Source organism: Microcaecilia unicolor, chromosome 3 (genome assembly GCF_901765095.1).
Source record: "Microcaecilia unicolor chromosome 3, aMicUni1.1, whole genome shotgun sequence".
Lineage (NCBI taxonomy): Eukaryota > Metazoa > Chordata > Amphibia > Gymnophiona > Siphonopidae > Microcaecilia > Microcaecilia unicolor.
Window position 1 is genome coordinate 529,368,647 of NC_044033.1, and position 24,956 is coordinate 529,393,602.

The 24,956-nt window shown below is 43.0% G+C and overlaps 2 protein-coding genes across 2 annotated transcripts in view; one reads left to right on the forward strand and one right to left on the reverse strand.

Annotated features, from left to right (window-relative positions):
* LOC115467331 (pre-mRNA-processing factor 17) overlaps window positions 1-22,270 on the forward strand; it is a 122,045-nt gene extending 99,775 nt beyond the window's left edge. The window contains exons 12-15 of the mRNA XM_030199201.1: window positions 3,317-3,450; window positions 8,191-8,267; window positions 21,430-21,574; window positions 21,894-22,270. Coding sequence (XP_030055061.1) covers window positions 3,317-3,450; window positions 8,191-8,267; window positions 21,430-21,574; window positions 21,894-22,071 — 534 coding nt within the window. The 3' untranslated portion in view covers window positions 22,072-22,270. The remainder of the gene's footprint in view (window positions 1-3,316; window positions 3,451-8,190; window positions 8,268-21,429; window positions 21,575-21,893) is intronic.
* WASF1 (WASP family member 1) overlaps window positions 1-24,956 on the reverse strand; it is a 576,737-nt gene that overhangs the window by 369,046 nt on the left and 182,735 nt on the right. The gene's annotated exons all lie outside the window — the stretch shown is intronic.

The following is a 24,956-nucleotide window of genomic DNA, read 5'->3' on the forward strand; positions in this document are numbered from 1 at the left end:
CCCCCCCCCCCCTTTGTATCCTGCTTCTGGCAGTGGTCAGTCTGAGCCACCAAGAAGTACCTGGTAGATCCCCAAAACCCGTTTCTCGTTGCTGACTTACAGGGATAAGCAGTGGCTTTCCCCAAGTGTGTGGGAGTCATAATTGTTTATGGATTCTTCCTCCATGAACTTGCCAAGCCCCTTTTTTAACTCCGTTAATGTTGGATCTCTTGATTACATCATCTGATAACAAATTTCACAGCTTGATTGTGTATAAAAATACTTTCTCCAGTTTGTTTTAAATTTTCTGTTAGTCTCTCATGATGTTTCCCTTAGTCCTAGTGCAATTTCAAGAAATAAATATTCGTTCTCTGTTTACCTCATGATATTATAAACCTCTGCAATATTCCCTCTTAGTTACCTCTTCTATTTAGCTTTTCTCCTTAGAGGATTCCTCTTTATTGCAAGTTCCTGATATATCACTGTAGATGCCCAGGAGCCAACAAAGTTTACAAAAGAAAACGGACAGAAGGGAGAAGTCGACAAAAAAAAATAAAGGGAGAGTAGTGGGAAGGGAAAGGGGATTGTGAGGGGGTAGAAGAAAAGGACAAAGGTTAAGGAAGGATAAAACAGACTTGGGGAGCATTACCTGGGATTGTGCCAAAGGTCGACTGGAATAGCCAGGTTTTCACTGTGGATTGAAACTTGGAGTATAAAGATACAAGTTTAATGTGTAGGGGAAGGGAATTCCATAGCTATGGGTCAAGATAACAAAAAGGCAGAGTCCCTGGAGATGTCAAGGTGAAAACTAGATGGCAGTGGGAGAGAGTGTGGAATGGTTTGGAATGATCAAAGGAACCAGGTGGTGTATAGGGGGTTAGCAAGTTTGCCAAGTAGGAACGGTTATCGGTGAAAAGTGCCTAATGAGCTAGAATGAGGATTTTGTATTTGAGACGTAAGTACATAAGTAATGCCACACTGGGAAAAGACCAAGGGTCCATCGAGCCCAGCATCCTGTCCACGACAACGGCCAATCCAGGCCAAGGGCACCTGGCAAGCTTCCCAAACGTACAAACATTCTATACATGTTATTCCTGGAATTTTGGAGTTTTCCAAGTCTGTTTAGTAGCGGTTTATGGACTTGTCCTTTAGGAAACCGTCCAACCCCTTTTTAAACTCTGCTAAGCTAACTGCCTTCACCACTTTCTCCGGCAACGAATTCCAGAGTTTAATTACACGTTGGGTGAAGAAAAATTTTCTCCGATTTGTTTTAAATTTACTACACTGTAGTTTCATCGCATGCCCCCTAGTCCTAGTATTTTTGGAAAGCGTGAACAGAAGCTTCACATCCACCTGTTCCACTCCACTCATTATTTTATATACTTCTATCATGTCTCCCCTCAGCCGTCTCTTCTCCAAGCTGTATAGCCCTAGCCTCCTTAATCTTTCTTCATAGGGAAGTCGTCCCATCCCCACTATCATTTTAGTCGCCCTTCGCTGCACCTTTTCCAATTCTACTATATCTTTCTTGAGATGCGGTGACCAGAATTGAACACAATACTCAAGGTGCGGTCGCACCATGGAGCGATACAATGGCATTAAAACATCCTCACACCTGTTTTCCATACCTTTCTAATAATACCCAACATTCTATTTGCTTTCCGAGCCGCAGCAGCACACTGAGCAGAAGGTTTCAGTGTATTATCGACGACGACACCCAGATCCCTTTCTTGGTCCGTAACTCCTAACGTGGAACTTTGCATGACGTAGCTATAATTCGGGTTCTTTTTTCCCACGTGCATCACCTTGCACTTGCTCACATTAAACGTCATCTGCCATTTAGCCGCCCAGTCTCCCAGTCTCGTAAGGTCCTTCTGTAATTTTTCACAATCCTGTCACGAATTAACGACTTTGAATAACTTTGTGTCATCAGCAAATTTAATTACCTCGCTAGTTACTCCCATCTCTAAATCATTTATAAATATATTAAAAAGCAGCGGTCCTAGCACAGACCCCTGAGGAACCCCACTAACTACCCTTCTCCATTGTGAATACTGCCCATTTAACCCTACTCTCTGTTTCCTATCCTTCAACCAGTTTTTAATCCACAATATGACTTTTCCTCCTATCCCATGACCCTCCAATTTCCTCTGTAGCCTTTCATGAGGTACCTTGTCAAACGCCTTTTGAAAATCCAGATACACAATATCAACCGGTTCTCCTTTGTCCACATGTTTGTTTACTCCTTCAAAGAATTGAAGTAAATTGGTCAGGCAAGATTTCCCCACACAAAAGCCGTGCTGACTCGGTCTCAGTAATCCGTGTCTTTGGATGTACTCTGTAATTTTGTTTTTGATAATAGCCTCTACTATTTTCCCCGGCACCGACGTCAGACTCACCAGTCTATAATTTCCCGGATCTCCCCTGGAACGAGCAGTGATCGGGAACCGTCTTCCACAGCAAGGTTGACAGAAGTGCACACAACTCTTAAAATGCAGTCACACCGTGGATCAATACAGAGGCATTGTAATCTCCATCTAACATTCTCATCGCTGTTTTGACTGTCCCTGCAAACTCAGCTCAAGATTTTGATTTATTGTCCCTAGTGATTCCAGGACTGCTAATCGGAAACCCACCATTATATCTGGAACCCAGCATTGTTTTCCTTATCTGCATCACTTTGCACAGAGGGGTAGCCTAGTGGTTGAAATGCAGAGAACTAGGGGAGTTGGGTGTTCAGATCCCACTGAAGCTTCTTGTGACCTTGGGTAAATCACGTCACCCTCCATTGCCTTAGCTGAAACTTAGATTGTAAACTCTTTGGCAGAGAAACTACCTACTGTATCTGAATTGTAAGTCGCTTATCTCGGATTTGTAAAGGGAAATAATTAAATTGAGAATCCTGATCCATCATCTCATATTTTTAATGTGTGCATTTAAGCTAGCTAGTTTCTTATATACCAACTACAATCCCAAAAGTGATGTAGAGTGGGTGATTTTCTGTTCCGGGAGGGCGTTTACCTGAATCTGGCTCTCCTGGATATCAGCCTGCTGCTTGGTTTTATCTACCATTTTAAGTGCCCAATTCCCCAGTCTCACAATGTGGTCCTCTAATATTGTACACTCACTATTTTTTTAAAACAATTTTGGATACTTTTTCTCATGGTCTCGCTCATTCCTGCCTTTTCAGATATATGTAAATGTTATCAGTCATTCGTCTCTGTATGTATCCCTGGGACACTCTGCTATCCATTTCTCTCCGTTTAGTCTCGCTCTTTTTCCTAACCAATCGCCTTTGCCGCTCTAAACATGACTGTTTGTTTCTGTTCATTTGCAGTGGGATATTCGAAGTGGGGAAATAGTTCAGGAGTATGATAGGCACCTGGGAGCTGTCAATACCATCACGTTTGTGGATGAGAACAGACGATTTGTCAGTACGTCGGATGACAAGAGTTTGAGAGTCTGGGAATGGTAAGTTTCGGGCCTCAGTGGGACACGTTGCTGAAACATCGGGTGTGTTAGAAAGAACACTGGCTGATGTCTCAAACCTCTGGATAGTATGTTTTGTTTTGTTTTTAACTATAGAGAGGGGCAAATAAAAGTTCTCTGTTCGATAATACAGTCGAGGACGCCCAAATCATGAAATTTAGGTCGACCAAATGCTTGTGAGGGACGACCTTCTTTTTTCCATTATTGGCCGAGCATGCCCATATGTTTACCACACCCCTGTGTGCCTTCGGTACACTGCCGACATGCCCCCTTGAACTTTGGTCGTCCCTGCGACGGAAAGCAGTTGAGGACACCCAAAATCGGCTTTCGATTATGTCGATTTGGGCGACCTTAGGAGAGTTTGAAATGAAAGAACTCCAGTAGGGTTCTTTCAGAGTGAAAGTGTAAGAGTGTTGTGTGTTCCCTTATTACAGTTGCAGAATGTAGCTGTGAGATTTTATCACTTTCCTTAGTATTTCTTTGTATTTTTTGGTCCATCGGTTTCTTCCATGTCAGCTGGGACCATCCTTTTATGGGCTTTGAAGCCATTTCATTTTTCCCGGCTTTCTCATCTGCTTTTTTCATGAACAGTCCCCCCACCTACCTACCCAACCACTCAGTTTATTCCCAGCATCATGGTAACAGTCATTGGCTGAGCCAATGGATCAGAAAGTTTCAAATCATGGTCTCTTCTGGAGTCTGGTGCATGTGCATTCTGAGTGTGGTCACTAGGTGTCACTGTTTTGCTGGTGAAGGCACTCTCCTTGCCCGTACCAGAATTACGGCTATGCCTCTGCAGCATCCACAACTGGTCTGAGGAGCCAGAACCAGCCCTAAATTTGTTTGACGTGCCATTGAGTGCATTCCCAGATGCTAGGTCTACTTTTGGGGGTATAGATTTGTTGATGCTGCAGTGGGTTTGTACTGAGCCAGGTATTTTTGGAAACAATATACAGGGCTCATTGGACCTCGGTATGACCCAGTAAGTCACATCTTACATACTTAAGTACTGACAGAGTTTTATTTTTTAACTGTTCCTCAGGTCATGCTCTGTCCAGTCTGTCTTATAGTCTGCTCAGAAGCCTTTATCATTCACAGAATCCTGCTTTCCAGCAGCTGGATAAAATTTATGCAAAGAGCAAAGGAGGAGTAGCCTAATGATTAGTGCAGTGGCCTGAGAACTTAGGGAATTGGATTCAATTTCCACTGCAGCTCCTTATGACTCTGGACAAGTCACTTAACCCTCCATTCATTAGCGAAGAAATGGTTTTTTCCCGTTGAAAAAATTGAGATGCATGCATAGCTATTTTGAACAAGATCAGTTTGGAATCCTGGTTCGGTCTCTTATAATTTCTCAGTTGGATTACTGTAATCTGGTTATTTAGGATGTAATAGAAGTTTTGTAAGGAGACTGCAGATGAATGATTTTTGGATTGTCCAGATTTGATAGAATTACTTCCAGCTATTTAACATTACACTGGCTGCCTATTGAGGCCAGAATTTATTTCAAACTGGCATGTTTTCTCTTTAAACTTCTACATGACTTGGCACCAGGTTACTCCTTTCTACATTTTATATTTACTTATGCTTTGACAACAAGACGCACTGGTACTGTAGTTTATTCTTTCCCATCATCAAAACGGAAAAAGAGATTGCATGCATCTCTTTGAATTAGGATTGGCATTTCAAGTTCAAGATTATGGACTATGATCGCATCTATTTTCAATTCCTCTCAGATTTTTAGGAAAAATTTGAAAACCCTCCTGTTTCAGAAATATGTATCTCATCCTAATTGTTGATATTAGTAATTTATTTTTTTACTTTAGTTAATATATATTTTTTTAAATTATCAAATCTATTATTGTGGCCCTTCTTCTCAGTTAAATGAAACTGGCTTCTTAAAAATCTTAACCCGCTTAGAACTGTGAGGTAATAGTGGGATAGGAAACTGATTTACCATTGCCCCAGGTACAAAATAAGTACCTGTATATAATAAGTAAACTGCTTTGATTGTAACCCCAGAAAGACAGTATATCAAATTCCATCCACTTTCTCTTTTGTCTAAAATAATCAGGAAGGGGTGAAATAGAAACGCTTGAGGTTCTCTTTGAATTTACAGTAAGAAGATTCAAAATCTTATTTACGTGAACACAAAGTTCCCAAGAGAGAGAGAGCAACTTGTACATAAGTACATACATAAGTATTGCCATACCGGGAAAGACCAAAGGTCCATCAAGCCCAACAGTGGCCAATCCAGATCACAAATACCTGGCAAGATCCCCAAAAAGTACAAAACATTTTATACTGCTTATCCCAGAAATAGTGGATTTTCCCCAAGTCCATTTAATAACGGTCTATGGACTTTTCCTTTAGGAAGCCGTCCAAACCTTTTTTAAACTCCACTAAACTAACTGCCTTTACCACATTCTCTGGCAACAAAATCCAGAGTTTAATTACACGTTGAGTGAAGAAAAAGTTTCTCCGATTCGTTTTAAATTTACTACATTGTAGCTTCATCGCATGCCCCCTAGTCCTAGTAATTTTGGAAAGCGTGAACAGACGCTTCACATCTACTCGTTCAACTCCACTCATTATTTTATAGACCTCTATCATATCTCCCCTGAGCCGCCTTTTCTCCAAGCTGAAGAGCCCTAGCTGCTTTAGCCTTTCCTCATAGGGAAGTTGTCCCATCCCCTTTATCATGTTCGTCGCCCTTCTCTGCACCTTTTCTAATTCCACTGTATCTTTTTTTAAATACTGCGACCAGAATTGAACACAATATTCGAGGTGCGGTCGCACCATGGAGCGATACAAAGGCATTATAACATCCTCATTTTTGTTTTCCATTCCTTTCCTAATAATACCTAACATTCTATTTGCTTTCTTAGCCGCAGCAGCACACTGAGCAGAAGGTTTCAACGTATCACCAACGACGACACCTAGATCCCTTTCTTGGTCCGTGACTCCTAACGTGGAACCGTGCATGAAGTAGCTATAATTCGGGTTCCTCTTTCCCACATGCATCACTTTGCACTTGCTCACATTAAACGTCATCTGCCATTTAGACTCGTAAGGTCCTCTTGTAATTTTTCACAATCTTCCCGTGATTTAATGACTTTGAATAACTTTGTGTCATCAGCAAATTTAATTACCTCACTAGTTACTCCCATCTCTAGGTCATTTATAAATATGTTAAAAAGCAGCGTTCCCAGCACAGACCCCTGAGGAACCCACTAACTACCCTTCTCCATTGAGAATACTGACCATTTAACCCCACTCTCTGTTTTCTATCTTTTAACCAGTTTTTAATCCACAATAGAACACTACCTCCTATCCCATGACTCTCCATGGAGCCTTTCATGAGGTACTTTGTCAAACGCCTTCTGAAAATCCAGATACACCTTTATCCACTTGTTTGTTCACCCCTTCAAAGAAATGTAGTAGATTGATGAGGCAAGATTTCCCATCACTAAATCCATGTTGACTTTGTCTCATTAATCCATGCTTTTGAATATGCTCTGTAATTTTGTTCTTAATAATAGTCTCTACCATTTTGCCCGGCACCGACATCAGACTCACTGGTCTATAATTTCCCAGATCTCCTCTGGAACCTTTTTTTAAAAGTCGGTGTTACTTTGGCCACCCTCCAATCTTCCGGTACCATATTACATACTGTTGCTTTCTCTGTCTCTAGTGGGCTCACAATCTACCTGGGACAATGAAGGGAGGGTTAAGTGGTTGCTTCATGTCTCAAGGAGCCACAATGGGAATTTTCCCCGGCTCCCCTTGTTCTCAGTCCACTGTACTTAACCCTTAGGGCTACTCCTGGTTTGATGCCTTTTGTTCACACACATTCACCCTCCTCTTTCCTCCACCTCAGTTCTTTACGCTTCCTTTCTGCTATTTCCTCCCTGGTCCTATGTGGTAGAAGCTGCTCAAGCACCCTAAGAATCACCTGGACGCAACCAATATTGTGGCTGTTTCGTTTAAGTTCAGCAAACAGCTCCATGGCTTAAGAAAATGGTACTGTCCAGGAGCAGCATTCCTGCTCTGAACGGGAGAGTGCAGAGGAAATGTGAGGAAGTCTTTCTTTTACCCCTGGATTCCCAACAGTGGCAGGTCTGCACATAGATAAATCAAAAAGCAACCACCTAGCACTTCCTCCTGCTCCTCTGGACTTCAACTCAGTCAGACCGTCATCTGCATGTTCCTGGGGTGTTCTCCCTTTTTTTTGGTCTCTACTTATTCTCATTCTCACAGAACAAATCCCTCCTCTCAGTACCCTTCTCCACCACCGCCAACTCCAGGCTCCGCCCTTTCTGCCTCACCTCACCCTATGCTTGGAATAAACTCCCTGAGCCCATACGCCAAGCCCCCTCCCTGCCCATCTTCAAATCCTTGCTCAAAGCCCACCTCTTCAATGTCACCTTCGGCACCTAACCATTGTACCTCTATCCAGGAAATCTAGACTGCCTCAATTTTGATTGACTGACTGCATTTTTTGTCCTTTAGATTGTAAGCTCCTTCGAGCAGGAACTGTCCTCTGTGTTAAATTGTACAGCGCTGCGTAACCCTGGTACCGCTTTATAAATGTTAAGTAGTAGTAGTACCTAGTTGCCTGCCAAGAAAAGCTGAGCTCAAAGCATCACAGTACGATATGAGAAATCTCCTTCCCTTTTTATGTATTACATTTCTCATTTCTGCTTACTTGTGTTTTTGCAGGGACATTCCAGTGGATTTTAAATACATAGCAGAGCCAAGTATGCACTCGATGCCTGCTGTTACTTTATCTCCAAATGGTGAGTAAATAGTTAAAGGTTGCCAGATGGGGTCAGACACTGCGGGTCCCTATCACTTGACCTGCTATATCTGAGAGGAACAAGCAGTGGGTACTTGGGAGAATGCATCAAGGGCGGGTCTGTTCCCCAACACTGAACCTGACTTTGATCTACCTTCTCTGCGTTGTCTAATTCCTCTGGGAACTCACTTGTGTTATTCCACATCTCCAGCATCATGTGGTTAACGCTGCAGTGGATGAAGACTTGATTTAGCTTGTTTTATGAGACACAGTGATGCTTTACCTTCTTCACACTCGTTTTAAACCTTTCTTCTATCTCTCCTTAGCTAACCTCTCTTCCAAGCTCCTGCAGATTCCTAGGTTTAATGTGATTTTGCCATAAAGTTCTTTTCCTAAACATCATAAGAACATAAGAATAGCCATCTAGCCCAGTATCCTGTTTCCAGCAGTGCCAGGTCACAAGTACCAGACAGAAACCCAAATAGTAGCAACATTCCATGCTACCAATTCCAGGGCAAGCAGTGGTTTCCATCATGTCTGTCTCAATAGCAGACTGTGGACTTTTCCTCCAGGAACTTGTTCAAATCTTTTTTTAAATCCAGATACGCTAACCGCTGTTACCACATCCTCTGGCAAAGAGTTCCAGAGCTTAACTATTCGTTGAGTGAAAAAATATTTTCGCTTATTTGGTTTAAAAGTATTCCCATGTCCCCTTTGAAAGAATAAAAAATCAGTTAACTTTTACTCGTTTTACACCACTCAGGATTTTGTACACCTTGATCATATCTCCCCCCTCAGTTGTCTCGTTTCCAGGATAAAGAAACCCCTCTTTAGCCTTTCCTCATACGAGAGCCTTTCCTCATACGAGAGGAGTTCCATCCCCTTTATCATTTTGGTTGCTCTTCTTTGAACCTTTTCTAATTCCACTATATCATTTTTGTGATAATGACCAAAATTGAACTCATAGCATCCATGAGACCACTGAGCTCTCTATTCCTACCAAATTATTCAGGGTAGCTAGGGTGAACTTGTGATAAAAATGTACCCACCTCTAAAGAATGCAAAGCAATAATAGCAATTATTAATTTAACACAAAAAAGGAGGAATTTAAAAAATATACCCTACTTTCAAAAATAGATTCATACAGCTAAACTAACTAGAAATGAGCGTCGAAAAGGACTCATCATCCATTTGGGCGGTTTGTGGACACGATATGTTCACTATATTTGGCAATGGAAGAAGATCAGGAGACTTTGTCAAAAACAGGGGAACCCACCAGGAATGTCCCTTATCCCCCGTATTATTTGTTTTGATAAGTACATAAGTACATAAGTAGTGCCATACTGGGAAAGACCAAAGGTCCATCTAGCCCAGCATCCTGTCACCGACAGTGGCCAATCCAGGTCAAGGGCACCTGGCACGCTCCCCAAACGTAAAAACATTCCAGACAAGTTATACCTAAAAATGCGGAATTTTTCCAAGTCCATTTAATAGCGGTCTATGGACTCGTCCTTTAGGAATCTATCTAACCCCTTTTTAAACTCCGTCAAGCTAACCGCCCGTACCACGTTCTCCGGCAACGAATTCCAGAGTCTAATTACACGTTGGGTGAAGAAAAATTTTCTCCGATTTGTTTTAAATTTACCACATTGTAGCTTCAACTCATGCCCTCTAGTCCTAGTATTTTTGGATAGCGTGAACAGTCGCCTCACATCCACCCGATCCACTCCACTCATTATTTCATACACCTCTATCATATCTCCCCTCAGCCGTCTCTTCTCCAAGCTGAAAAGCCCTAGCCTTCTCAGCCTCTCTTCATAGGAAAGTCGTCCCATCCCCACTATCATTTTCGTCGCCCTTCGCTGTACCTTTTCCAATTCTACTATATCTTTTTTGAGATACGGAGACCAGTACTGAACACAATACTCCAGGTGCGGTCGCACCATGGAGCGATACAACGGCATTATAACATCCGCACACCTGGACTCCATACCCTTCCTAATAACACCCAACATTCCATTCGCTTTCCTAGCCGCAGCAGCACACTGAGCAGAAGGCCTCAGCATATCATCGACGACGACACCCAGATCCCTTTCTTGATCCGTAACTCCTAACGCGGAACCTTGCAAGACGTAGCTATAATTCGGGTTCCTCTTACCCACATGCATCACTTTGCACTTGTCAACATTGAACTTCATCTGCCACTTGCACGCCCATTCTCCCAGTCTCGCAAGGTCCTCCTGTAATCGTTCACATTCCTCCTGCGACTTGACGACCCTGAATAATTTTGTGTCATCGGCGAATTTAATTACCTCACTAGTTATTCCCATCTCTAGGTCATTTATAAATACATTAAAAAGCAACGGACCCAGCACAGACCCCTGCGGGACCCCACTAACTACCCTCCTCCACTGAGAATACTGGCCACGCAATCCTACTCTCTGCTTCCTATCTTTCAACCAGTTCTTAATCCATAATAATACCCTACCTCCGATTCCATGACTCTGCAATTTCTTCAGGAGTCTTTCGTGCGGCACTTTGTCAAACGCCTTCTGAAAATCCAGATATACAATATCAACCGGCTCCCCATTGTCCACATGTTTGCTTACCCCCTCAAAAAAATGCATTAGATTGGTGAGGCAAGACTTCCCTTCACTAAATCCGTGCTGACTTTGTCTCATCAGTCCATGTTTTTGTATATGTTCTGCAATTTTATTCTTAATAATAGCCTCCACCATCTTGCCCGGCACCGACGTCAGACTCACCGGTCTATAATTTCCCGGATCTCCTCTGGAACCCTTCTTAAAAATCGGAGTAACATTGGCTACCCTCCAGTCTTCCGGTACTACACTCGATTTTAGGGACAGATTGCATGAGGTATATTGTAGCAGATAAAGGGGGTGGGGGTAGGAGATAATATTTTTGAAATAACGGCCTTTGCGGATGACCTGTTAGTACAACTCACTGACCCTCAGATCTCCTTTGAGGAGCTTTTGGGCATTTTCCAAGAATATGAGGACTATGCTGGTTTAAAATTGAGTCCTGTTGGGGCGGGAAACAGGCAAAACTTCGCCTACCATATCTCTGTGGTAACTGGAGATGTGGGGGTTAAGGCCTACCAAATCTACAATTGTGTAATTATGCATGTCTGTTACACCATTTGGGTGACTGGCTGTTAGATAGGATGAACTACACTCCTACCATCTATGACCAGCTGCTATATGCACCATATAACGTTAGAACTCTCTTTGCAAATTTTCCATCGCCTCTTGCCTTATTCGTTAGGGAGAAATGTACTGTTTACACCCTTAAAAGACACTTGGCTTAAACTGACCCACTAGCTGGGCTGTGCTCCAACAGATATAGACCAATTGCCAATTAGGTGTAATATACAATTCCTTCCAGGAATGGATGATATTACTTTTGTTCACTGGGAAAACTGAGGGTACGGCTTGGTGAAAAGTGTGGGCTCACTGAGAATGGGACAATGCACAGGTAAAGGTGCAATGGGGGGGTACCAATTACTACTACTACTACTACTACTTAACATTTCTAAAGCGCTACTAGGGTTACGCAGCGCTGTACAATTTAACATGGAAGGACAGTCCCTGCTCAAGGAGCTTACAATCTAAAAAGACAGGTGTACAATCTAAAGACAAGTGTAGAGTCCGTCTGGTAGGTAATACTATATTTCATGAGAGGTTAGGTGCCAAACGCGGCATTGAAGAGGTGAGTTTTAAGCAGAGATTTGAAAATGGGTAGGGAGGGAGCTTGGCGTAGGGGTTGAGGAAGATTGTTCCAGGCAAAGGGTGAGGCAAGGCAGAATGAGCGGAGCCTGGAGTTGGCAGTGGTGGAGAAGGGAACTGACAGGAGGGATTTGTCCTGTGAGCGGAGGTTACGGGCGGGGACATAGGGGGAGATGAGGGTAGAGAGGTAGTGAGGAGCCGCAGACCAGGTGCATTTGTAGGTAAGGAGGAGAAGCTTGAATTGTATGCGGTATACTACTACTACTACTACTTAACATTTCTAGAGCGCTACTAGGGTTACGCAGCGCTGTACAAATTAACAATAAGGACGGTCCCTGCTCGGAAGAGCTTACAATCTAAAGGACGAAATGTCAAGTTGGGGTAGATAAGTTTTCTGAGAGGAGGTGTAGTGATTAGGTGCCGAAGGCGACATTGAAGAGGTGGGCTTTGAGCATTGATTTGAAGATGGGTAGGGAGGGGGCACGGCGTATGGGCTCAGGGAGTTTGTTCCAGGCATGGGGTGAGGCGAGACAGAAGGGATGGAGCCTGGAGTTGGAGGTGGTATTTGATCGGAAGCCAGTGAAGTGACTTGAGGAGAGGAGTGATGTGAGTATATCGGTTCTGGCGGAATATAAGACGTGCGGCAGCGTTCTGAACGGATTGAAGGGGGGATAGATGGCTACGTGGGAGGCCGGTGAGGAGTAGGTTGCAGTAGTCAAGGCGAGAGGTAATGAGAGCATGGACGAGAGTTCGTGTGGTTTGCTCAGACAGGAAAGGGCGAATTTTACTGATGTTGAAGAGGAAGAAGCGACAGGTCTTGGCAGTCTGTTGGATATGCACAGAGAAGGAGAGGGAGGAGTCGAAGATGACTCCGAGGTTGCGGGCAGATGGGACGGGGAGGATGAGGGTGTTGTCAACTGAGATGGAGAGTGGAGGAAGAGGAGAGGTGGGTTTAGGTGGAAAGACAAGGAGCTTGGTTTTGGACATGTTCAGCTTCAGGTGGCGGTTGGACATCCAGGCAGCAATGTCGGATAAGCAGGCCGATACCTTGGCCTGGGTCTCCGCGGTGATGTCTGGTGTGGAGAGGTATAGCTGGGTGTCATCAGCATAAAGATGATACTGAAAACCATGAGATGAGATCAGTGAGCCTAGGGATGAGGTGTAGATTGAGAAGAGAAGGGGTCCAAGGACAGATCCCTGGGGAACTCCAACAGATAATGGGATGGGAGTGGAGGAAGATCCATGAGAGTGTACTCTGAAGGTGCGGTGGGAGAGATAAGAGGAGAACCAGGAGAGGACAGAGCCTTGGAACCCAAAAGAGGACAATGTGGTAAGAAGTAAATCATGATTGACAGTGTCAAACGCAGCGGATAGATCGAGCAGGATGAGGATGGAATAGTGGCCTCTGGATTTGGCGAGGAGGAGGTCGTTGCAGACTTTAGAGAGTGCTGTTTCTGTCGAGTGTAGAGGGCGAAAGCCGGATTGAAGTGGATCTAGGATGGCATGAGATAGGTGATAAACTGTGGGGGGGGGTTTGAGTCGGTGGTTGCTGACAAGCTAGTTTGGGTCTTTGTAAAGTGGCTCAGCCCTTGGAAGGTGGTTAAAACAAGGTGAGAGACAGACCTGGGGAAACCACTTCTGAAGTGGAATGTGGCTGGTACTGTAAGCATTTATAGGATGAATAACTCTGGGCAAAGCTACCCAATGAGTAATTCCCAGGTTCCGTTTACAGGAGTCTGGCTAAACCAACTTCCTAGCTCTGTCCAGGGGTTATATATTATAAAGGAACCTGGCTGTTCTGGGCTTACACCAGAACTTTTCTTCTGTTAGAGAGAACTGGAATAAAAGTAAAGTCACTGCTGTGAAATATATTAATTTATTATGTAGGTAAGAAAATAGAATAATACACCCTACACTACAGCTCAGCTGTACAAATGTAGCTCCCTTATGCTGATAAGCAACTGCAGAATGTATTGTCTAACTAAAACACTGATATCACTGGTTACTAGGTTATTACACAATCCTGATTAGTAATACTGACTAGGTCATGAAGTAATACAGTTAGCAGCACATCTTCCTGATCACAAAGTTTTGACTAACCCGCCTTTGCTGAGGTAAGAACCCACTAGCTAATCCCCGACTATAGGAAATAAATCCCCGTAGTTCTCACCGAGCTGACTCTAGGTGGTCTCTCAGATGACGTGGACACAGGTTTTTCCCTTTAGACTCCAGCTGTTTTCCACAGCGAGTCCCCGTCTTAGGAAACAACACAGGCTCTCTGCAGCATGCAGGATTACAGTCTCTCTGGCCGGTAGAGCTGAACCAACAGGTACTTTCTTCAGATGGTCAGTTCACAAGGTTGTGGACCACTTCAGGTCTCGCTGGTCTTCTTTTCAGCTACCCTTCTTCCAGTAGAACCAGACAAATTCTCCCTTTCTTCTTTTCTTTCTTCCTCTGTCTTTTTCTTTCTGTCCTTTTTCTGGTCCCCGCTCTCTGGCCCCTGATTCCCAGGAGACCAGAGAGCAACCAATCAGGATCTTGTCCAGCTCCTTCCCTGAGCAAGAAAAAAACCTTTCTGATCTTCCAGTTGGTACATTGTGGTATGCATTCCTGTCTCTCATCAGACTCGCTGGCACCATGGCCTTACCCCCTGTAGCTCATCAAGGAGGTGCAAGGGTCAGGTAGCCCACTGCATATCCTTGAGTTTTTTTCAGACCTGCCAGTTATTTACCACAAGCAGAGCTCTGGTACAAACAGAAAGTTGAATCTGCTTGGTCACGGAAGTGCAGGGTCTTAGTTCACAGACTCCATCTTGACATAGTTGTATACACAGGCTGAGATCAGCAGAGTGAGGCTCACAGGGAAATAGCCCTACAGTACCATTAGTAGAAGACCTCAACTAACTCGAGGAGCAGATTTCAGGGAGTCTGCGTTCCGTGTGCTCTATAGGGCCTATCTTACGCAGGTACAGTTGTGCAAGGCAGGGAGATTGTCCTCTTCAACTTGTGTCCAACAACAGTGTTTACCATGCCATGTGGGGATATACATATTGAACATTTTTGGTCTGGGGTAGCATCATATTTAAATGGTCTATTCCACCAGAGAATCCAACTTACTGTGGAATTGATTTTTTTAATCTGACAGTGGGGTTGGAGGTGGTGTGTAAAGAAAGGAGGATTCTTTTTAGAAAGGTTTTCGTAGTGGGGAAGAAATGTATACTAGAACAGAACATAAGAGTAGCCTTACTGGGTCAGACCAATGGTCCATCTAGCTCAATGGAGGCAGTACATGCAGATCTCTCTCATGAATATTCATTGTGGGTATCCTGAAAACCTGACTGGCTGGGGGGCCTCCAGGACCAGGTTTGGGAACCCTCTGACTTAGATCATGATCTCTGTTGTTCTCTTTTCTTGCCCCCCACCATCCCTGCCTCTCGGGGTAGTCAATCTCTTGAAGAATATTCACTACGCCTGCTTTAAAGTGGACATCTTTCAAACGATGTACATTAAAATTGAAGAGGATAAAAGCAACAATCAAAAATTTCTTTAAAAAAGCAATTCTTCCCAATTTTAACCTTATAAAACTTACTGCAGTTTCAAAGTTTTCAGGGTCCTTATATCGGTTATACACGAACTTGTGTACAAAAGGATGGGGCGTGACCCCTTGGCACGAAGCCTGAGGCACAACTCCTCAGGAACAGCATTGTTTAAATCCCCTGTGATGATGTCATCAGTACGCAACCAGGAAGTCACTGCTATTCCTCTCACTCATATGATCATTGCTGCGATCCTGAGGCCAAACAGTCCCACTTCAACATCGGGCCATTACTCGCCTTCTTGCCGAACACCTCAGAAACAGTGTTTTTTAAATCAAGGAGGTTTAATGACAGGAGACAGCATGAGCCTATCTGGCTCATTATCTGGGCTGAAGCCAGTGGGTGCAGCTTGCTGCCATATTGGTTTGTCCAAAACAATAGCAAACTTGTGAGGAAAGTCTCCTGCCCGATTAAATCACTTGTGGTGCGGGCTGAATATTGACCGTCAAGTTTCTGTTTTCCTCTCTCTCCGTGACTTTGCTCATTGTCTCGCACACAGAACCCCCTTTCACCGCTCCACATGCTCTCTGACAGATCTTTTTATTTATTTGAAAGCTTCCCGTACGTAGTTCCTCTGTGTGTATCCTATGCTGCACAAGCCGGCAAGTTCTAAATAAAATTGTGATAAAACAATGAACAATGTGGATGCAGCAGGCTGATAGTTTGTTTTGGACATACCAAGATGGCGGCTGCTGGGGGAATAGGCTTCAGCTTTTTGACATCATGCCTTTAAACCTCCTTGGTTTAAATCCCCTGTGATGATGTCACCAGTACACGACCAGGAAGTTGCTGCTGTTTATTGTTATGAAGGGGAAAGTTGTGTGGGGTTAATATAGTGACCTTTTTGTTCTCTTCATTGTTGGATTCTTTATTGTAGTGTTCTGTTTGTATTTACATGTTGACTACTGTATCCAATTGTACTTTGTTGTATATGTTTCAATAAAAAGATTTACACATCTCAAACAGCTGAAATCCATCCACTTTCCAGCTCTTACTGGCCAAGGACCTGCATCCTGTAGTTATGGCAGAAGACAAAACATAACTGAAGGGGGTTGGGGGAAAGAATGGCTGGAGAAGAGTCCTCTGTGGTTCAGCATATATGGGCAGGCTGAGTGAGCCAGATGGTTCTTGTCTGCTGATATCTATATGTAGAAAAATTGCTTTCTTGTTTGCTTACACCCATTGTGAAGGAGTGATTTCCATGATTCCTGCTGCTCCTTGCTTGAATTCAAGCTTGCTATAGACAGATTTTAGCTGATGTAGACATCACAGTCGAACCAGGGACAAAAAGAAGACCAACTCTTGAACAAGGGAAACCAGACAAGTGAAAACAGTGGAACATCCAGAACACCAAGTCACAAGATGATCAAGATAAAAAGATTACATAAGTATTGCCATACTGGGATAGACTGAAGGTCCGTCAAGCCTAGTATCCTGTTTCCAACAGTGGCCAAACCAGGTTACAACTTCCTGGCAAGATCCCAAAACAGTACAATACCTTTTATGCTGCTTATCCTAGAAATAAGCAGTAGATGTTCCCCAAGTCCTTTTCAATAATGGCTTATGGACTTTTCTTTTAGGAAACTGCCCAAACATTTTTTTAAACCCCACTAAGCTAACTGCTTTTACTACATTCTTTGGCAATGAATTCCAGATTTTAATTACACATTGAGTGAAGAAATATTTTCTCTGATTCATTTTAAATTTACTACTTTGTAGCTTCATTGCGTGCCCCCTAATCCTAGTATTTTTGAAAAGAGTAAACAAGCGATTCATGTCTACCCGTTCCACTCCACTCATTATTTTATAGACCTCTATCATATCTCCCCTCAGCCGTCTTTTCTCCAAGCTGAAAAGCCCTAGCCACTTTAGTCTTTCCTCATAGGGATGTCGTCTCATCCCCTTTATCATTTTTGTCGCCCTTCTCTGTGCCTTTTCTAATTCCACTTTATCTTTTTTGAGATGCAGTGACCAGAATTGAACACAGTATTCGAGGTGTGGTCGCACCATGGAGGGATACAAAGGCATTATAACATTCTCATTTCTGTTTTCCATTCCTTTCCTAATAATACCTAACATTCTATTTGCTTTCTTATCCACCGCCGCACACTGAGCAGAGGGTTTCAACATGTCATCATTGATGACGCCTACATCCCTTTCTCAGTCAGTGACTCCTAATGTGGAACTGTGCATTACATAGCTATAGTTTGGGTGTCTCTTTCCCATATGCATCACTTTGCACTTGCTCACATTAAGTGTCATCTGCCATTTGGATGCCCAGTTTCCTAGTCTTGTAATTTTTCACAATTTCCTTGCGATTTAACAACTTTGAATAACTTTGTGTCATCAGAAAATTGAATTGCCTCACTAGTTACTCCCATCTCTACATCATTTATAAATATGTTAAAAAGCAGAGGTCCCAGCACAGACCCCTGGGGAACCCCACTAGCTATCCTTCTCCATTGAGAATTCTGACCATTTTACCCTACTCTTTGTTTTTTATCTTTTGAGCAGTTTTTAATCCACAATAGAACACTACCTCCTATCCCATGACTCTCCAATTTCCTCTGGAGTCTTTCATGAAGTACTTTGTCAAATGCCTTTTGAAAATCCAGATATACAATATCGACCAGCTCACCTTTATCCACATATTTGTTCACCCCTTCAAAGAAATGTAATAGATTAGTGAGGCAAGATTTCCCTTTACTAAATCCATGTTGGCTTTGTTTCGTTAATCCATGCTTTTGAATATGTTCAGTAATTTTATTCTTTGTAATAGTCTCTACCATTTTTCCCGGCACTGACATTAAGCTCACTGGTCTATAATTTCCCGGATTACCTTTTTGAAAATCGATGTTACATTACTACTACTACTTATCATTTCTAAAGTGCTACTAGACATAAGCAGCGCTGTACACTTGAACATGAAGAGACAGTCCCTGCTCGACAGAGCTTACAATCTAATTAGGACAGACAGAACAAACAAGAGATAAGGGAATATTAAAGTGAGGATGATAAAATAAGGGTTCTGAACAAAGTGAATAAGGGTTAGGAGTTAAAAGCAGCATCAAAAAGGTGGGCTTTTAGCTTTAGATTTGAAGACAGCCAGAGATGGAGCTTGACGTACCGACTCAGGAAGTCTATTCCAGGCATATGGTGCAGCAAGATAAAAGGAACTGAGTCTGGAATTAGCAGTGGAGGAGAAGGGTGCAGATAAGAGAGATTTACCCAGTGACCGGAGTTCCCGGGGAGGAATGTAGGGAGAGATGAGAGTGGAGAGGTACTGAGGAGCTGCAGAGTGAATGCACTTACAGGTCAATAAGAGGAGTTTGAACTGTATGCAGAAACAGATAGGAAGCCAGTGAAGTGGCTTGAGGAGAGGGCTAATATGAGCATAATGACCCTGGCAGAATATTAGTCGTGCAGCAGAATTTTGAACAGATTGAAGAGGAGAGAGATGGCTAAGTGGCAGACCTGTGAGAAGTTGCAATAGTCTAAGTGAGAGGTGATAAGAGCGTGGATGAGGGTTCTGGTAGTGTGCTCAGAAAGGAAAGGGCGAATTTTGGTGATATAGAGAAAGAAACAGGTTTTAGCAGTCTGCTGAATATGTGCAGAGAAGGAGAGGGAGGAGTCGAAGATGACCCCAAGGTTACAAGCTGATGAGACAGGAATAGCCACCCTCCAATCTTCAGATACCATGCTTGATTTTAACCATAAATTACATATTACTAACAATAGTTCTGTTTATTCATTGACAGAAAAACAGGGTACATTGGTACAAATGACCCAACACGGGCCGTGTTTCGGCTACAAAGCCTTTTTCAGGAATCCCGTAAACAATGTCACTAGCTCATAGGGGTTATTCTGCCACTTATCTTGAAGAATACAAGGTGCTTTTAAGGCAGAATCGCTGAGAGTGTATAGAATCAACAAATCAGATGGGTACATGGAAGAACCTAGACGAAAGACCTTAAAAGCCAAACACAGGATTTTGAAGCGGGAGCGAAACTCAAGCAGTAACCAATGTAAAGAGCGAAGCAACGGAGTGACATGGTCATACCTTTTAGCACCATGCAGAAAGCAAACGGCCATGTTTTGCAATGTCTGCAGATTCCGTAACTGTTGCTTGGTGACACCAGCCTAAACTGAATTACAGTAATCCATCCGTGAAACCAAAAAAGCCTGAATCATGGTATGTAATGTAGGTAAGCTGAAAAGACCACAAAGGGGAGTAGAGACGGCAGAGAGTTAGAAAAGCAGCCTGCAGCACACGGGAGATCTGTGTTTCGAACGTAAGGTGGGAATCGATCACTACTCCTAGGTAGCAAAAGGACTGAACCAGCGGTATATCCATACCGAAAAGATGAGGAACCAGGGAGGGCAAAACATGATAATCAGGGAACCAACAGGTGATTGTTTTAGCAGGATTAAGAACTAATTTATGTGTAAGCAACGCAACCAACAAGCTAAGGTGACCAAACAATCTTGTATGTAGATGAGGTGTCATTAGCAGAGAGAGAGAGTTACTTGGGAAGTCCTTCCTGGGACACAGAGCTCCTCATCTATAAGAACATAAGATTTGCCATACTGGGTCAGAACAATGGTCCATGTAGCCCAGTATCCTGTTTTCCAAACAGTGCCCAAGCCAGTTCACAAGTACCTGGCAGAAACCCAAATCGTGGCAACATTCCATATAGAACCCCAAAGAATAGCAACATTCTGGAATCCTAAAGAGTGACAAGATTCCATGTAGAACCCCAAAGAATAGCAAGATTCTAGAATCCTAAAGATTAACAACATTCCATGTAGAACCCCAAAGAATAGCAAGATTCTAGAATCCTAAAGAGTGACAAGATTCCATGTAGAACCCCAAAGAATAGCAACAATTTGGACTCCTAAAGAGTAACAAGATTCCGTGTAGATTCTCAAAGGGTAGCAACATTCCATGTAGAACCCCAAAGAATAGCAATATTCTGGAATCCTAAAGAGTAACAAGATTCCATGCAGAATCTCAGAGTAGCAACGTTCAATGTAGAACCCCAAAGAATAGCAATATTCTGAAATCCTAAAGAGTGACAAGATTCCGTTCAGAACCCCAAAGAGTAGCAACATTTCATACTACAAATCCCAGGGCAAGCAGTTACTTCCCATGTCTGTCTCAATAGCAGACTATGTACTTTTCCTCCAGGAATTTGTCCAAACCTTTTTTTAAACCCAGGTATGGGATGGATGTGCTGTGCCATGCTACAAATCTGAAGGGCCCTGTTCAGAAAGAGGCTCCTAATTAGATCTGGAGCGATCATATTAAGGAGAAAAATCTCCTCTTTCATGTCATGTGGTTCCTGTTCTTAATCTTGACTATGTATTCAGTCAATCATGAAGGTACTCCATTGTCACTGTTCTCCCTTCCTGCTGCATAGAACCATTGGTTACCACTGTGGATCTACAGTGATCCTCCTTGTTACAGACTTCTTCACTGCACCTGTATATGTCTGATAATGGTATTTATGTTCCGCCAACTCCCATATACAGGTTCAAAGCGGATAACATAAGATCCAAATACAATCTTGTAAAAATAAGAGTATAAAAAGGAAAAAAAAGTTTAAAAACTTAATAAAATAATTTTTCAAACAAATAGGCTTTTAAATGCTTACAAAATAACAAATGTGAAGGAATTTGTGTGTGTGTGATCTCTATCATACTGTGCCTGAAGAGAAAACCTGAAAGAAAATGGTTAAAATGTTAATTATCGTGTGCTGACGTGCCATTCCCCACTTTTCTCTCTCATTCTGATCTGTCACTGCACTTCTGTCTCTCCACAGGGAAATGGCTGGCCTGTCAATCCATGGACAATCAAATTCTGATATTTGGGGCACAAAACAGATTCCGACTAAACAAAAAGAAAATCTTTAAGGGTCACATGGTGGCAGGGTATGCGTGTCAAGTGGACTTCTCACCAGACATGAGGTAAGCTCCACGCGCACAGGTACAGAGTTAATGATTACTGCAGGCCTATTTGTACAGTTTCCTTTTGAAATTTACTTACCAGGTGTGTGGCTGGCTGCAGAGAGAAACTAGATTAGGAAGCTCGGACTGTTTCTTTCCTGACTCCAGTAGATACTAGCTGTAGTCAGCCCCAATGAGAGTGGGAAAATATGAAGGCCACTGTTGGGGAATGCAATCACCTAACTTTCCTGTGTCTTTAGCATTTCTGTCCCCCAATATCACATTTTCCCCCCATCCTCCGCCAGATAATGACTCTTCACTCTTATAATTTTTACTGCAGCTATGTGGTGTCAGGTGATGCAGATGGAAAACTGAATATCTGGGACTGGAAAACGACCAAACTGTACAGCAGATTGAAAGCCCACGATAAGGTGTGCATTGGAGCAGTCTGGCACCCACATGAGACATCGAAGGTGATCACGTGCGGTTGGGACGGTCTTATCAAGCTTTGGGACTGAGAAGTGACGCAGCAAAACTTTTCTGGGCAGCAATGCTGAGAGGCTTTAGGATAATGCCGCGCTCCAGAAACCATACTGCAAGAGGAGCCCTGGGCAAATCGCACCTTCACCAGCATCTCATGCTTTGGTTTGCTTAAAAGCTTGTGTGGTTTGCGTTTCTGGCTGTGAGCATTGATCACGGACAGCCTGGTTTTGTCACTAATCAGACTCTTAGATCTTGCTGTCCCTTTGCTGTTTGTTCTGAGGTTTCTGTCTGGCTACTGCTGACTTGTTAAAGAAGGTTAACGGACGGAATTACTGAGCGGAGATGAACCCTACTGCCTTCTGCAAATCAGCCGTTTTTCAGCTGTGTTTGCACCAAATATCAAAGCAAATCTGATTTCTGTTGGAGACGGCTGAAAGACAATTTAGAAAAAAATCAGTTTACGCAACCAGCAAAGGCAGCATAATGGGAGAAAGGGAGACAGCTGTTCTTTGAATTCTCTTCTGCCATATGATGTACTGATTCACAATGTTTTCTAGTCAGAGTGTTGTGTATATAACTGTCCTGGCCTGCCTTTTTTTTTAAGTTTATATTTTTAATAAATATTTCTATGGCAGATTTAGTTTTGCTTTCTGTGTGGATTATTCTGTCCTAGTTCAGGACCAGCACTGCAGATCTCAACACCATCAGACTTAGGGCCAGATGCACTAAACGATCCATTAACAAGCCATTAACGAGCAAGTAGTAAACCGTGGCATGCACAAAAGGCTTCTCCGAGCCATTTTCACCGTAGCAGCTAACAAAAACGGAATGCGGATGAGCAAATTAGTATTATAATGTGTAGAAATCGTATTGTAATGAGATGCACTACCGTTTTCCGATCCCCTTACCATGGAAAACCTAACAGGAGGGCTGCACCTCTCGTTGGGGCTGCTGTGAGGGAATCGGAAGGGAAAAAAAAGTGCCTAACATGGACGTCCTTCACTCACAAACCCAAAAAAGGACGTCCCTGACGAGCTCTTGGACATTTGCAGCTTTAAGTGCTGCTGCTCTTCGCTTGTGTAACATTTCCATTGTTTAGTGCTTTGCATGTTAAAGGCAGGCTTACATCAGGCAATTAGGAAGGACTTCGCTGAAGATAAAAAAAAAAAAAAAAAAGACGTCCCTGTTTTTCTTACCTGCCTGAACTAACCACAACCACACTTCTCTCAACAGTTCCCTCCAAGGTTGTTTTCAGCTTGCGCCTCCCCCACCCCCCAGGATCGGGACTTGCAAGGATGTCCAAATCAAAACTTCTTGGACGTCCCTCCCTCCAGGTCTCTCTCAGCCAATCACAGCGCATTTAGCTGATACTGGTAACAGCTAAACGCGCTGTGATTGGCTGAGAGAGACCTGGAGGGAGGGACATCCAAGAAGTTTTGATTTGGACGTCCTCACACGTCCCGCTCCTGGGGGGTGGGGGAGGCGCAAGCTGAAAACAACCTTGGAGGGAACTGTTGAGAGAAGTGTGGTTGTGGTTAGTTCAGGCAGGTAAGAAAAACAGGGACGTCTTTTTTTTTTTTTTATCTTCAGAGAAGTCCTTCCTAATTGCATATATGAAAAACACGTCCAAGAAGGAAGCCCATCACAAAAGCTGCAGGAAGATGTCCAGCTCGTGTTAGACGTCCCTGACGTGCACTTGGATGTTTTTTTTTTTCTCCAGAGAAGTCCTTCCTAATTGCCTGATGTAAGCCTGCCTTTAACATGCAAAGCAGTAAATGGAAATGTTAAGAGCAGTAGCACTTAAATTAACTGGGGCTCTTTTCAGCACTCTTTCTCTTGAGGTTTCAGGCTGCTGACAAGTTTCCTGCTCAAGGATGTCCTTTTTTTTTTTTTTTGAGTGAAGGACGTCCTTGGCATGCGCAGAGCAGCCAGCATAACGCTTGGCTGCTCTGCGCATGTTCGACCGGCCGACTGGCTTCCGAGGGCATAGAGAATGCAAGGGAGCTACAACGAGCAGCTCATTTGCATTTCGTTTCATTGATGCATGGCCATTCCCTACCGATTCGCTATGGAATCGGTAAGGGAAGGGCTCTTCCGAGGACCTTAGTGCATCTGGCCCTTAGTGTTTACTTATAATATGTTGCAAGTTTTGGATTACCTATCTCTGTACATAACAGGACTCTTATGAAAAGGAATGCAAGATGAAATTTGTTTTAAAGCAGTAGAGAGATTGTTCCAAATCTGTGCAGAATGTTATAAAAAGGCAGTTTCCAGAATCTTTTTATACCAGACCCCCTTAAATGAGGGGAAATTTAGGATTCGGCTTTGAATATGTGATTTCCACGAATGGTCAGTAAATCAGTCGAGTCAAATGATCTGGAACCAGACCGTGTAAAAAAAAAATCTTTTAAAATAGAGCAGGAAAACTCGAACTTTGTATGAGCCAGTGGCATAGAATGGTCAAATTTGTGCTGCCTAAAAATTACATTCTGCTTTGTTCTGTTGTAACTGAAATCTTTTTTCTAATTTTACTGAAATCCCAAGGTACAGTATACTGCAATAATCTAATTGAGATACCATTAAAACCTGAACCAGTAATGCAAAATGTTTTTCCAGAAAATAAGGTTGAACAGTTCTTAGTTGTTACAGTCTAAAGACATCATGGTAAGAAAATCTACCTGATTCTCCAAACACAGAGAAATAGTCTAAGATTATACCGAAAACTTTTATTGTGCACCCCGTAGGCAGATTATGATTTAAACTTAGCATTGTATCTGGTAAAGGATTGTGATGTTTATCTAGCCAAAGTATTTGTTTTATTGGTGTTTAGTTTCAATAATTGTTATGAAGTCCCATTTTTGATTTTTATCAGTCCGGTTAGTTATTGTCAAAAATGATTGAGTCAGACTTTCAGTAAGTG